This window comes from Dermacentor silvarum, chromosome 1 (assembly GCF_013339745.2).
Source record: "Dermacentor silvarum isolate Dsil-2018 chromosome 1, BIME_Dsil_1.4, whole genome shotgun sequence".
Lineage (NCBI taxonomy): Eukaryota > Metazoa > Arthropoda > Arachnida > Ixodida > Ixodidae > Dermacentor > Dermacentor silvarum.
The window spans coordinates 223573279-223589250 of NC_051154.1; the positions used below are offsets into that span (position 1 = coordinate 223573279).

General features: G+C 42.7%; 1 protein-coding gene across 1 annotated transcript; it reads left to right on the forward strand.

Annotated features, from left to right (window-relative positions):
• The first annotated feature begins 3733 nt into the window (after positions 1–3733).
• On the forward strand, positions 3734–11111 carry LOC119436816 (bis(5'-nucleosyl)-tetraphosphatase PrpE [asymmetrical]). Its single transcript, XM_037703803.2, has 2 exons — positions 3734–4278; positions 8571–11111. The coding sequence occupies exons 1-2, from the start codon at positions 3895–3897 to the stop codon at positions 9072–9074; spliced, it is 888 nt and encodes a 295-aa protein (XP_037559731.1). The 5' UTR covers positions 3734–3894; the 3' UTR covers positions 9075–11111.
• Positions 11112–15972: the final 4861 nt, after the last annotated feature.

Sequence of the window (15972 nt, forward strand, 5' to 3'; positions counted from 1 at the left end):
TGCTCGCCGCCCTGATTATCATTAAAAGTCATGACTGCCGATTTTTCTTTACTATACTTCAAACCTAAGCTATCTCCCTCTTTACCACACAGCTTGGATGGATGGATGGATGGATGAGGCTGAACCCTTTAAATCGGGCGGTGACATACGCCACCTAGCCATGACTATTAAGATAATTTGTACTTTGTGGTGGGTGAAATTTCACCCCTGCCTTAATTTTATCCACCAATCAGATAACCTCTGTTTGGTTATTTCTACCCGCTTAAAGTCTATTTTGCCTTCACTGTCCCTAAACCCCAATGCTTTGAAAAAATCAGCCCCGTTGCCTTGCACTGTAGGGTTAAGCCCCTTACAGAAAAGTATGAGGTGTTCAGCCGTTTCCTCTTCTTCTCCACACGCACAGCACAACGTGTCTATACCTTGGTACTTGACTCGGTACATCTTAGTCCGCAATACTCCCGTCCTGGCTTCAAACAACAAAGAGCTTCCCCTAGAATTATCGTAGATATTTTCTTTGGCAATTTCTTGCTTGAAAGTTCGGTATGTGGCCAGTGCTGATTTCGTCTGCATCCCTGTTTTCCACAGACCCCTCTCTGTTTCCTTAACCTTTTTCTTAACCGCTGTTTCCTGGTTTGCACCCCTCCTGCAGTCCAAATATTTGATTGACAGTTTTCTGGTCAGCTTCCTCCATTTTGTATCAACATTCCTCATGTACAAATAACTGAAAACTCTCCTTGCCCACCGCTTTTCTGCCATCTCTCTCAATCGCTCCTCAAATTCTATCTTGCTGCTGGCTTCCCTGCCCTCGAATGACGTCCATCCCATGTCACCCTGTACCCCCTGATTTGGTGTATTTCCGTGTGCTCCCAGAGCCAGTCTACCTACCCCTCGCTGCTTAACTTCCAACCTTGCTCGAACCTCTGATCTCATGCACAGGACCGCATTGCCGAAAGTCAAACTAGGGACCATCACCCCTTTCCAAATCCCTCTCACCACTTCGTACCTATTGTAATTCCACAGTGCCCTATTTTTCATCACAGCTGCATTTCTGCTACCTTTAGCCGTCACATATTTTTCATGTTCCGTTAGGTACTCAGCTTGCCATCGGTTGCGAGCGCCGCGGTGCGGAGGAGCCAGCCACGCACACCACTGAACGCTCTCCGGCCGTCCCATTAGCTCCCTCTATTCTAGTTCACTAATCACTATCTCCATGCGAACAAGGAAACTCTATGGGTTATACTAGGAGGGGGCATGGAGGTTTAAATAACAACTTGCCGGAGTGGAGCTGCCGTTACAAAAGTGAAGCCGGACCGCCGCCATCTCACCATAGGCAAGCAATAACGTTAGGAAATAGCAGGGATATACGAAGCGCTTCCGTGCAGATGTCGTTCGACGTCTTTCTTTCTGTCACTGGTTTCAGAAGAAAGCCTTAACGTATTTTCAAATTTTATGGTGCATCATGATATTAATACAAAGCCAAAGGTAACATTTTAAGCGATAACTTCGAGCTTTTAATTTCAAGTTAGCCTAGCATTTGCAATAACTGACCAAAAGGACGTGAGCTGTGAGCAGATTTCAGCTGTCAACTGCGGCTTCACCTGTGCTGGTAAGAAACTGCGGGGGCTGCCACTCCAGCAATTTTTTTTAAAAACCTCCTTGGGATGAGGTTATATACTGAAACTTCTGGAGTGGCAGCCGTTGCAGTCGCCTTCGGGAGCAAGTGAAGCCACCGGCGGTCATATTTCCAGGGGCAATAGAGCATGGTCCTAGCATATAAGGATATAAGTAGGCGGCCACGGAATACGCGCGACACTCGGAGTGCGTTTTCGGTTCCCCGATCAAAAATTGCACAAAAATATTTATCTTACATAAATATTTTACTTGCGATGAGGCAATTTAGTTACAGTAATATATGATACAAAAATTTTTTTTGTGTGCATGAAAGCGTTTTAATGATTAGCTTCTTTTAATGCGTAAGCCTTCTTTGGCGAGTACCCCACCTCCGTCATGCGAAGTGTTTGTATCTGCACAAAAATGCGTAACTTGCGGAGTTAAGACATTTAATCGTTATAATTAGTGTAAATTTAGATAGCTGACTGGTAGCGCTTTAAGCGATTAGGAACAATTTAAACTAATGAAAAAATGATCAGAGAGAATACATAGGGCTCCATAGAAAATGCATGGGGAAGCTTATAGATAGGGGTGGGCCAACTGAAATTTGCGGCTGGGCCAACATGAAATTTGTACTTGAAATTTGGGGGTGGGCCAACATTGACACAGTGCGGTACGTACAACCAGACCGCACGCGTATTTGAGCCCAACTAGAGCGCGCGCTGCAAGCTTTGCACTGAAATCCCAGCCCAACCACACGCAGCGGCGCGCCAAGATTATTTAAGGCGTAAATTTAACATCGAGACTCGTGTAATGTAGTACATCATGTACGTCCACTTTCACCACACAGGCGGCGCCGTAAGCAAACAAAGAGAAAGGTGTACTTACAGGTGAAATATTATTCCCGGCGTCTTCTTAAGCCGATTTGTACAGCCGAGCCGAAAGAAACGCACGGTGTCACCATAGCCTACTGATGTGCTGCAATGCTCTAGAAAAGCATGCTACAATTATTAAATACCATTACAACAGCAGCGCGGCAGCACACTCAGTACTCTGCTACGACGACTAACCAGACGAACCACGGCGGCGCGAGTATTTGCCCTGAGCAAGATGGCGACGACCAACTTCACTTTCGGTACAGTGCCTAGAATTCTAGACACTGTACTTTCGGTGAGCCACCTCCACTCCAGAAGTTTTACATGTATAGTCGGCGCCTCCTCTATTTTTGAAAAAAATAGGTTTGTTCGATTCAGAAAAGGTGCACGGCACCACAAACGAAAAGGTGCAGGGGGTACCAGTTATGGTGTGCCAGGCTGCACCCACTCAACTGCAAGGTTCAAGGGTGCACTGCACCGCGGCGGCACCTTGCCTTGCACCCCGTGCAATCGAGCTCGGGGGTGCACGGGTGCACCGCTGCACCTCGAAGAATCGAAGGTCTAGGTGCACGGCACCGTTAAAAGGTGCAGAAGGTGCAGATAAACTTGGCTGAATTGAATAAACCTAATAAAGGAGGAGCTGGTATAGTAGGGCTACTTTTTTTTTACCTACACGTAGGAAGTCGCCATTTTTTTTACTTGGTGTAGAAAAGTGTAGCTGCGTCCACCTACACGAATTCATTTTTTATACCTTTAGTGTAGCATGAAAACTACACTTTCTACACTGCGGTTTCGTTGAGTGTAGGCAGCAGACGACAAACAAGCAGGCTGGCGTTGCAAAGGCTGGCGTTGCAAACGCGTGGCGCCATTTTGTCTGCGACTGTCGGCGCTGATACAGCGACGATAGCGAATATTTGCTGCAAAGACAGTAACGAAGTGCTGACGTGACCATGTGTCACAGAGAAAGGTGAGCTAATCTTCCAAGAATATAAAAATATCTTACGGATGATGCGGGCTGTCAGACTCTGCGCTGTGTTATACGCATTTAAAGGTTGTCTTCGTGCACCGCGCATTCGCTATGTATTTCGCTGCATTTTGTCTAGATTTGTTGATGAATGGAAACTCGTACATTGGCGTTTAGTTTCAGGCAAGGGCATAAATGCAGCCACTAAGTGCGAAGTCAGGAGTCAGGCGCTTTTTGTCTGCTGATGCAGAAGACGACGCGCATTCTGCTCTGATTGGCTACAGCCCAGCGAGTCAAGTACGTGGTACGTGGTTGTGCATGAGCTATTCCATGCATGCGCCCGCATGTTCTCTATCATGGTTCCAGCGTAGGAGCAGGGTAACTGTGCGCATGTGAGATTGTGTAAAGTGCATGGCGTGTAAGCTTTGTGATCGTTATCAGTGAATGAGCGGTTCCTTCAGAAATTCGCCGAGAAGCCATTCAAAAATGGGAGCGTTATTATCCGTACTCTTGTACACGGCGAGGTCCTACTTACGCGAACCGGTGAGCCGCAAGCACCCATTCGGTTTTGCCTTGCCTTCTGAGATCCACAAAACTCTCACACCAGAGTACATTGAGTCTTTTAAGCAAGTTTTCGTCGTCGGCGACGTGCACGGTTGTTACGAAGAGCTCATGGATCTCCTTGCCGTGGCCAAAGCCAGGGAGAAGGACACACTCAAGTTGTTCGTTGGCGATCTTGTCAACAAGGGACCGAGAAGCGAAGATGTTCTCGAGTTTCTTATCAACCACCGCTCTTCGTGTCACGCCGTCCGTGGCAATCACGACGAGGTACGTCGTCTAGTGCAACACATCGTTGTTGCAATGTTTGCTTGTGTGTGTGTGTTTGCGCTGGCAGATAGCTCGATGATTCAGGCACAATGTCCCTGTCACGCGGACGAATCAATGCAGATAGAGCGCTGCTTCACGTCATTTTCAAGCATGCTTCATTCCAAGCAGTGTTCCAACATTGCACATTCCAGCATGCCTTGACCTTTCATGCGCTGGAAAGGTTCTACGCAGACTTAATGAGGATTTAAACTGCCTGATTTAAACTGATCTAAATTGTGGACAAGATGTTCTCACAAGACCTGCTGTGCAGAGCGGTAGGGAAAAAATATTGATTTGTTGAAGTCATATTGTGGGCACTGCATTCTCAAGTGCCATGATATGGCTTATTCAAATAAACTATTTCTCCCATTTTTGAACACAAGCAACACTACTACCCCAGGCAACAGCTCTTCAGTGAAAATGACTTGTTCACATATTTAGGTAAGCTTGATTGACCCTGCTCTGCCATACGTAGTAGCATTCCCAACATTGTGCCGTTTCATGGCAATTAAGTATGGGTTATCTGTGACTTGCACAAGATACTTTCGACGGGAAGCGATTTCAGGCTGTGGGGAGTGGATTCAGCTGCTGGTTGGTCAAGAGTGAATTCGCTTCATTGGCGGACGAGAGCAGTATGCAGGCGTTTTAGTCGAGAGTAACATCATGCAGCCATGGACCTTTCTCTTGGTTTTTACCAGGGAGTCGGGTCTCCTACACTGGTTGTAGATGCTATCCATGGGAGCACCCTCTTTGTCCGCATGTACTTAATCCTATCGTCTATCCACCTTGAAAAGCAAGCCAAAGCTCCATAATTTTTAGACATTTCGTCACCATCGTCAAAGGTAGGCGAGTCATACTAAGAACCTCTTGATTGCCAGCTTCTCTTGGAATGTACAGAGAGTAACTATTACTCAAAAGTCGTTGCCAAAAAGCTCTCCCATTTCTACATCTGTGTTTGAGGCTCGAGTTTTCTGGTGACATTGCTAAGTGTTAGCGTAATTCATCTGGTGTAGCATATTGCTGTTGCTCATGTGCCCTTGCATAAATTGACTCTAAGGTGAATGAAATGTGGTTCTGCGATATAGCTGCGCTATAATGATGCCTAGCATCAATCTATAGAGTCATGCATCAGCTCAGTTTGTTTGGCGTATGTCTAGTTCAATTTAAAGTGCATCATGCATACAGACTAGGACTGGGCGATTGATAAATAACCTTTTGGTTAAGGAATTAATGCTTTAATCACAATTAAGTTTTCTTATTGTGATTAATTAGTTGAGATCACAAGAAAAATAAGCATCAGTGCATACCTTTGCTCAGTACTTCACTTGCAGAGTAGCAAGGAAGAGGGCAGCAAATTGAGCTTTAATGTGCCTTCTAAGGCTACGCCTGTGGGTTGCTCGAGACAGTAGCCACCCATGCTTGCTGCATTTCGGGCAGCAGAGCAAAAATCCCATGCCATGCCAGCACCTCTTCAGTGCAGCTTGCCTGACTGTTATTAAGCGACAGAACACTCTACTATGTTAGCAAGCTTCGTTGCTTTGAAAGCTGGACCAATAATTATATACGTGTGAACTTAATATGCTCGATATATTCACTCTCAGAGTGTTGCTGTCAGGCAACTGTCCATTCAAGTAGCATCATAGGCGGAGAGTTTTCATCTTTCTGGGAGGGGGGGCCGACCAGCTTTCCGAAACCTACCCATGTATATATATACAGGATATTTCAGCGAACACTCAAAAATTCTTAACGGTTGCCTGGGGCAGATAGCCCAATTCTAGTTAATGAGCTGGTCTACTCGACGAGGCGAACGTTACTTGCACAAGAAATTGAAATGCATAATCGAATAATTAACAGAAATTCACTAATTAAGTTTTTGACTAATTACCTGATGGCCCATATTGCAATTTACAAATTGTAGCCGTGGAGTTTGCAAGGCAATCCCCACTTGGAACGAATTCTCGGGATGACACCAGTTTCGAGATATTAATTCCTGAACTTTGCAGAGAAATGCATTGGCATTCCAGTTAGGTTCTTAACAAAATGTCACTTTATGCATTGAAACACAAGATTAACTGGAACACCAATGCATTTCTCCGCAAAGTTCGGGAATTAATATCTCGAAACTGGTGTCATTCCGAGAATTCGTTTCAAGTGGATCCACCTTGCGAACTCCACGGCTACAATTTGTAAATTGCAATATGGGCCATCAGGTAATTAGTTTAAAACTTAATTAGTTAATTTTTGTTAATTCGTTGATTATGCATTTCAATTTTTTGTGCAAGTAATGTCCGCCTCTTCGAGTAGACCAGCTCATTAACTAGAATTGGGCTATCTGCCACATGCAGCCTTAAATAAATTTTGAAAGTGTTTGCTGAAACACCCTGTATATATACATGGGTAGGTTTATATATGTATATACATATATATAAATATATATATCCATGGCTAGAATTATATATATATATATATATATATATATATGCACGGCTAGAATTTGTACATTGCAACATGGTAGGTTATTATGTTCAAACCTAATTGGTGAAATTTTCTTAATTAGTCAATTATCCATTTCAATTTTTTGTGCAAGTAATGTCCGCCTCTTGAGTAGACCAGCTCATGAACTAGAATTGTGCTATCTGCCACTGGCAACCTTTAAACATTTTTTGAAAGTGTTTGCTGAAACACCCAGTATTTATGGCCTCTGCTTGCAAGAGGCCATTTTTCCATCCCTAATGCGTAAAAGTTGTAAATAATTAGAAGAGTTTTTTTTTTTTTTTTTTTTGTCGCCAGTCGTTACCATTGCCTACTGGAAAAAGCATCAATATTGGGACACCGTTGATAGAAGACTCTGCCAAAGGGGTGACTTAAGTCTGCAGATTTTTTTCAGGGTCAAAAAAGAACGCAAAGTAATTTGAAGTGAGATAACATACATCAACATATTCATTCTCTAAGCATAGGCTACCTTTAGTTGGCTACCTCCTTCTCTTTAAAAAATATAATAAACTTTGTCCTGTGTATATATTTAAATATATTGTGTCGTGCATGGGGTTCTCAGCGGAAATAAAAAAAAAATGTTGAAGTGCAGAAACACGGATGAGGTAGCCACTGCTGGTGCTTTCGCATGTCCTCCTATTTGTCAGGATTTGCCGAAATAAAGCGAAAGTATCAATTAAAAGCTGTGTACACCCATGCCAACAATGATGCCGTAAGCTTTTAGCCGCAACAAAAGAGAAAAGGTAGAGGCAACGCAAAAGAATCCTCAATTTATGTGGGTAACAGAGCTCCAGTAAAGACACTTAAGGGACGGGGGTGCGCTCCGCCTCCCGGGAAAACTCCGGAGGGGGCTCGAGCCCCGGAGCCCCCCTGTAGTCTGCGCCTATGAGTAGCATGGTTTGTTTTTGATGCAAAATTTATATACAAATCACCAATTTTGTTTATATTTTAGATCACATTTGTAAATCCAAAAGTGTGATTAATGAAATCACAGTCAAACCTCATTATAACGGAAAGTCGCATACGACATGAAAATACCTTCGTTATATTCAATATAAATATGTGAGAATTGCTTAGCTTTACTTTTTTATATCAAATAATTAATTATATCCATTTTCATTATATCAAAATTTGACTGTAATTTGGTTTAAAATTTTAGACAATGCCCAGTCCTAATGTAGACTGTGCCAGTATAACATAAAACTATTCCAATCTGTTTTTATTCCAAATTGGCCATTAGCCCTCCGTGATAGCTCAAAATGGTTCGGGCTCTGCCCATTTGAGCGTGGTGCCTGCCCATATGGACTGGACTCGAAACCATTCTGACCTATCGGGAAGGGCTAATGGCCAATTTGGAATAAAAACTGATTGGAATACTTTTATGTTATATCGGCCCTGGTCACATCAGGTTTCTACTTAGAGCATGTATTACGGTGCATCTGTACAGGACACATTTGTTGCTTGGAATTGAGTTGGCTGATAAGCAGAGGAGGTATATTGAGGTATATTTTATAATTTCTTGCACTAATTGTACAGGCAGCAAAAGTAATATATAGTGCCGGGGTGTTCGGTAGTAAATACTGTTGCATACAAGTACAGCACAAACGCTTGCAAGTGTATAGGGACTGTGCCTGTTTTTCAAGCAGATGCTTCAAGTATGGAAAAAAAAAAAAAAAAGCCACAGGTATTGGCTACTATTGAATTTAGCTGAAACTTTCACCTTGCTATACAACATTCCATTCCCTTTATCTCCCTCCTAGGTGGTGCTCAGGGAGTACTACGCCTCACGCAACCCGATGTATGCTCTCCCTGCGGAGAATAATTGGATTAAACAGCTCACAGTATGCCAAGTTCGCTTCCTTGAGCAGCTTCCCTACACTTTGCTTATGCCAAGCCTCAACACTGTCATTGTGCACGCCGGTCTTGTTCCCGACCAAGGACTAAGCACATCGTTGGTCGACATGGTCACCATGCGAAATGTCATTATTGATGATTTCTGGGAGAAGGGTGGCATCAGGGCCACATGCAAGGATGAAGAACATGCTGAGCCCTGGGGCCAGGTGTGGAATGGGCCACATCATGTCATCTTTGGCCATGATGCCAAGCGCAAGCTCCAGAAGTGGCGCCACTGTACGGGACTTGACACTGGGTGCGTCTACGGCAATGCACTTACAGGCATATTCATCACTGGGCCAAGGGCTGGCGAACTGGTGTCGGTGAATGCCAAGTGTACCCACCAGAGACCTAAGGACAAGCAGAAGTGACTGACTTTCTCTCTCGTGCCTCATTAGTGACTGGAACAAAGTGCTCTTCATTTACAGACATTGTGCAGCCAAAGGGGAAGTCTGCTGGTGGTGATGAGAACCACATCTGTGTACAAGACTAGTCATATTGCAGAAGGAGCTTGCTTACCCTGGGCCTCCTGAATTCTTCTGATTAGGAAATTGCTCCATCTTCGACTTTCCTCATTCATGTATCAGAAGGGCATATATCTCCGACTGTGATGATGGCAGCTTTGTGATATTTTTGTTACAAGACGTAAAAAAAAAGGGGGGGGGGGAGGGTGATGTATTTTGCTACGGCTTCTTTGTTCTTATCAACAGCAAGGTTACTCAGAAGTGCCTATGAAGTGTCCTTGTGTGCTTCATCCCCACCTTGTGGAAAAATTTCATTCAACAGTGGTGAATAAAAAAGCTGTGCCTTGTGCCAAAGGAAAAAGTAGTTGGGACCTCATTACCTGAAAAGGTTGTGCTTCTGAGAATAATTCGAGGCACCCACTTGTTGAAGTAACAGTTGAAAACAAGGCTCTTGTTGCTGATAGCATTAGCTGCAGAGTAAGCAGCAAAATTTCTTGTCAGCATTTGGCTGACGGGGTGCACCAAGTGATTCCAACTTGTAAGCATGGACTGCACAACTATTTGAAACTTTCAAATAATGAATTGAGCAAAGTGAATTTGAAACAAAGGAGTTACCATTTTGATGAATTGTGCTGTAGAATGACAAAATGCATATGTAGAGAACATTGTTCATAGGCAGCCATGCAACCCATAGCAAAGATGTACGGAAAAAAATGCAATCACTATGATTTTGATGAGTGGCAGCATCCAATCTAACCTAACACTTGTCACTTTCTGCAAGGATGCTCAAGCAAATATAGTGTCATCAGGTGTGGTTGTAGAAAGCTGTTTTTCTATTTGGAGCATTTTGACTGCTCAGTAGTATTCCCATTGTTCTCAATTTCTTCTTTGCTCAATCTAGACACACATAGAAGTTTTGTGGATTGTCACTGCTCCACATACGATGCTTTGCATGGCAAGCTGTAAATAACCATGAATCACGAAAGCAAACAGTAGAAACGGCATGGGAACTTTGCACCTGAAAGTCAGTAAGTTGAGTGTTGAGAAAGAGAGATTGTTCCTTAGTTGCATACCAACTTATCTACCATTGCAGTGCACTGCAGTTACAGAATATTTGCCGTTAGCTGTCAATATTTTCCTCTTCCGTGCCTTTGCATTGTACGTTTTGTGCTGCGAACTTATTTCTGTTAATAATTACGGTATTCCTTTTAACCCAAAAGAATTTTATCACTGAATCTACCTTGAACTTGCTGTGAAAATATGTCATGCAAGTCGCACTTCTGCAGGTACATTTTTGGCAGGTTGCTTTTACCTTGGCATTCAAATCGGTGTGAAATGTCCAAAGAATGCTTATCATACCTGTTGCTTCATTCAACGTTCTTAGACTACATTGGCTTCATGTACCTCTTGCGGTGCTGATATCAAATAGTTGCAAATTTTTTTGTCTGCTTGCAGTAACACCCAACAGGTACGCAGACAGACGTAGCTGTTAAAGCATGCAGAAAATATTTTTCCATGTAAATTGTGCCATTTTCACATTATTATGACATGCATGGCTTGTTTCAGAATTGTTGTATTTCAAGTTACTGTTTGGCATGGTCATACCTTGAATATTTTTCTGTGAAATTATGCATACCTTTGTGTTGCACAATATGCATTCAAAGCTTCTTCTGGTGGCCTCGTGGCAGTTTCCAACTGTATTGGCTCATATGCATATTTTAATCTTTTTACAGACTGCTGTACAATTTGCTCTTTAGTACAGTGCCTTAATGTATATTGGCATTTTTCCCCACTTTTTTTTTTTTGTATGCCACCTTTGTAGATGCCAAAGTGATTGTGTATCTGGCAGATATGCTCAGCGTAGTGTAAAAAGGATACAATGTCAGCATTTGCCGCTGCTGCTGCTTTGCTGTTCAGCCAAATACAACCACTGTTTAACATTCAGCCAATGTAGTATTAAATGAGTACTAGAAAAGCAAACTTAACATTTAGAAACTTCGAAAAGTAGTCTTTTGATTTGGTTTAATAGAATGCACTCTGCATGTCCTCTATAAAAGCTTGGCATATGGACCTGCAACACAGTTACCTGTATGTTCTCATGGCACTTTTAAGCAGGACTATGCCAAAAATTGATCCGGATGAGCATCAGTATTCCATGTAAAAGATGTTTCATGATACCACCTTCAACACAATGCCCACTTCATTCCTATGGGGTTTGGGACAAATTCAAGGTGATGGGAAAAGTTCTGAGGCAATTCTTATTTATACAGCTCAGATATCTTGGTAGAACACAGTTCGTGTGAAAGCAACATCTGGTGAAACACTTTTCCCACTGGTGCTATAAGCCACATTAGAAAATATCATCATAGCCATGTTTTTTTTTTTTTTTTTGTTTTTTTTGCACCATAGTGATTAGCGATAATGTTGCAGCACCAACCTTCTTGTAAAGCTACATGCTGGAAAATGTAACAGTGCATAGCATTTGCTTTTGATGCTCTTGTATTGATGTCATAGAACACTGCTTTATGCAGTTATGGACAGCCTGAGCTAAAATAAGGGATGACAGGTACAATTGTGGTCTAGCTGCAAAGAAACAGCATTGACTACCACTGTACTGCTGCATGACTAATGCTTGAAGTGAAATAAAGGCAAGCTTGTCGGTTATGATCAGGTAATTGATAATTTGAGCATAGGAGAGAAACAGCCAGCAGCACAGTGGCACCACACATGACCTAAAGTTAACATACACAAAGTGTTTTTGCATTCTACCTCCATTGCAATGTGTCCATTGTGGCCAGGAATTGAACCTGCAGCTTTGTGCTCAGCAACAGAGTTCCATAAGCACTGCAGCAGATGGAGAACTACTGAACAACCATTTCTTGTTTTTCCCACATGTGCTTGCAAGTACCCACATACAAATTAGGGGGGGGGGGGGGGGGGGGAAGCAATAGTAAAGGTCTGATTAGTGGGGCTTAATCTCCCAGAGCATCATGGTGGGCTATTAATTAAGGACACCACAGTGAATCAAAAGATCTGCAGAATTAATTTGACACATAGGGGTTCTTTGACGAGCATATGGATCGAAGTACATCAACACTTTCACACTCCACCTGTTCAGAACACAGCTGCTGTAGCAAAAACCCACGACCTTACTCTTGGCTGCAGAATGCCATCGCCGCTGACCTACCACAGTGGGTGGAAAGGCAAATCATAAACAAACTAACCCTTAAATATTGTTGCATCGATGAAAATTGCACTTTTAAAAGCAGACGTAAAGCAGTGCATGCCCATGATGTACTACATGTAGACGACCGCTATACAACATAAAGTGGCATGAAAATGCTAGCAAATATGTCTACAATTGGAAACCGCTCTGGAATGTTTAGAAGCTGTTTCCAGTGATAGACAGATTTATGAGCACTGCGTTCGTGCAATCAGTACATTCTCAGGTCGGCTTCCCATGATTGGCATATTCAAGCCGCTGTTAACATTTGAGTGATGTTTAGGTAGACATGAAATGCTCTAGTGAATGTCAGTGCCATGCAAGTCACACTTTTGCTAACAAAGAATGTATGCATGGTTTTTTTCTATAAAAATTTTAGTTAGAGTTGTCTCTTGCTACTCTTGAAACTAGTACTATATACATAGCTCCCAGAATCACAGTAGAGTCGTGCAGCTCCTCCAATTTAACTCTGCTCACTCATCACTGCTCACGATGTGCCTTTTTCCCTTGCAGCTGTAGAGCTCATAAGACATGCCCATTCAGTGACAGTTTCATGTACGAGTAACAAATTAAGACCAGCAAAAGACCGGGGGAGAAAAAAAAAAAATTGGGCAGGAGATGGGACTGAATTGTACTTGTGACATTTGTTCCTTACTTGGTTGCATTAGTGCAACAATTCTAAGCACTGCTGTAAGAAGTGCAGCATCAGCCCTTTGAGACATGAAGTCATAGTGACAGTATAATTACATAGACCTATTGTATGTGCCTGAAAATTTTGATTTTGTTTACTGAGCTCTGAATGCTAAGTCAATAGCATACTTTTCTGGTAACAAAATACTCCCCACTCATAATCAGAAGTTATCTTGCAACAAAAAAGTGTTATAAAACACTCTGTGCTCATGACCTCAAAAACAGCACCTTTCACAGTGCCATTCATTGGAACTTTGTTTCCTTCATGGCACACTTTGCTCAGAGAATGCTCCACGAGTCTGCATGCAAGTTATTGTTGAGAACAAGGTCAGCAACCTAATACCTAATATTTGTGTAGTAACAAAGGCAATGAATGAAAGCAGCAGAAACATATCTTTGGAGCACACACCTGTTGTCATGTGACCAGATGTAATTATTTCATGCTTGGACATCCCAGGGGACACATCACTCCTGTGTTGTGCAAGTATAGTACACATCGGCATATTGGACGTGTATACAACTCATTGCACATTGGACGTGTATACAACTCATTGCACGATAGCACTGTCACCTGCCATCTCCCATTTCCCCTTACCCCAGAGAGGAGTAGCAGTCTATAGGGACATGCTCTCCTGGCTAACCTCTCCTCTTTTCATGCAAAATGCAGGCACTGGTTTGCAAAATAAAAATGCTCAGAGAAAGCAGCAATGGTATTCTATTTATTCGTAAATTACTGCAGCTGACACTTGTCGGTGTGCTTCAAAAATTAAAGCTCTTACTTCCATGGCAAAGTCGCATGCAACCTTACCAAGAAAGCCACTGAAAGCTGTAAGCCACATTTGGCTGCTTTGCATAAGCTGAGGGAAGGGATCCAATGGGGCTCCTGGATTTAAATGTTTTAGGTTTTGATGATTTTTAAAGGTGCATGCGACGAGGGTATAACTCTTACCACATTGAACTGTGCAAGCACAGTGCTGATGAATAAAAGTCTTATGCCATATAAATGGCTACAAAATGGCCATAGGAATGCTGCACATTATTCAAAATTAACGTACACATGCATCACTCCATCATATGCACAGATTTGCTTTCACTGCACATTTTGTTGCAATGCTCGTAATGTGCAATTTACACAAAGTTGAACGTCATATCCATAGCTCCAGTTTTTAAAGCTTTTTTTTGCCTATCTCTCCGGGCCTTTGCTGGGGTCCATCAGTCAGCTAGGTGCTTTCCAAGTAGGCTCAGCAGGGGTTTCTTCTTTCTGGGGTTTTACGTGCCAAAACCACTTCTGATTATGAGGCACGCCGTAGTGGAGGGCTCCGGATGAATTTCGACCACCTGGGGTTCTTTAACGTGCACTACAACGCAAGCACACGGGCGTTTTTGCATTTCGCCTCCATCGAAATGCGGCCGCCGCGGCCGGGATTCGATCCCGCGATCTCGTGCTCAGCAGCGCAAGCTCAGCAGGGGTTTAACACTAGCTGCAGTTTAATAATAATAATAATAATAATAATAATAATAATAAAAAGTACTATGTCCATAGGTGGGATTTGAACAAATATCCCTAGGCACCATAGCTCAATGATCTAATTGTTAGGCCGCAGGCACAAGCTTGTAATGCATGTTTCTCAGTTTTACCACTCACCACTCATGGCAGCTAGCACTCCGAGACGATTGAAATGTGCATTGATGCTTAGAAATGAGCGAACATGTCTACAAGCACTTTTATAAATCTAGACTTGTGAATGTATCATGAAGAATCAAAGGGCGACAGTAGAGAGCCTACATGCAAGTCGATGCTTGCATGTAAACTCCCAGGCAACAAAAGAAAAGACCACATTCTGTGGGAGATTTTAATGGCTCACGATTACTTCACTTTTTGTCGCTGTTTGTTTTCTCCTCCCCAGCCTAAACCAACGTGGATTTAAACGCGAGGCTCTATTCAGAAGTGCTCTCACTTGTGCGCACTTCGCCTCTGTAGCTTTCCCTTCATTGTCACAGAAAGTTGTCTGCAAGTAGTGCTTTGAAAGAGTTGAAATGCTCATTTGCACTAGTAAAGCAACGCGTCATACGTAATCATGGAGTCAACAGTTACCTAAAAAAGCAAAGAAAGTTGAATATTTTCGTGTCAGTACTCCTTTACGCTCATGTCTTGCCGATTCCAATTTGTTAGCCATACACTAACAAATCCATTTCAACATTTATGCATACCTGACAACACTGAGGGCATGTATAGCACACATTTTTTTTTTAAACGCCTGCCTTGAGAGCACACCTTTTGTGGGATACACACACATTTTATTAACGATGAATGATGCAGTGCACAAGCAGCAGCAAACCTGGTAAACAGCAGTTTGCCAGGTTTGCAACACCATTTCAACACCATTTTCAGATCACTGCCTTTTTTCAGCTACTTTGCTGTTATCAATTTTGCAAAAAAAAATTATGGGGTTTTACGTGCCAAAACCACGATCTGATTATGAGGCACGCTGTAGTGGGGGACTAAGGAAATTTGGACCACCTGGGTTTTTTTTAACGTGCACCTAAATCTAAGTACACGGGTGTTTTCGCATTTCGCCCCATCGATTATCAATTTTGCGTGCAAGAACTTGTCTGTATAAACTTGCTCAAAGCAAGTACCTCTCTGGTGTCCTTTCACCATCAGAAGACTTCGTAAGGAATGTTGGGAGACTAACCAGCAAAAATTTTTTGTGAACAGTATTTTTCCTAAAACTTGATGCAAGTCCGAATTCATAAATCTTCCAGAAAATTCTAGAGTTGGCTGGAACTTTTTTTGGCCACTGAATTTTCGTCACACCTCTAAGTAGCGAGATCTGCACGGCATGCAAATTGGCGGCGAGAGAAGTGAACCGTTTCCTTTGTAGATGCCCC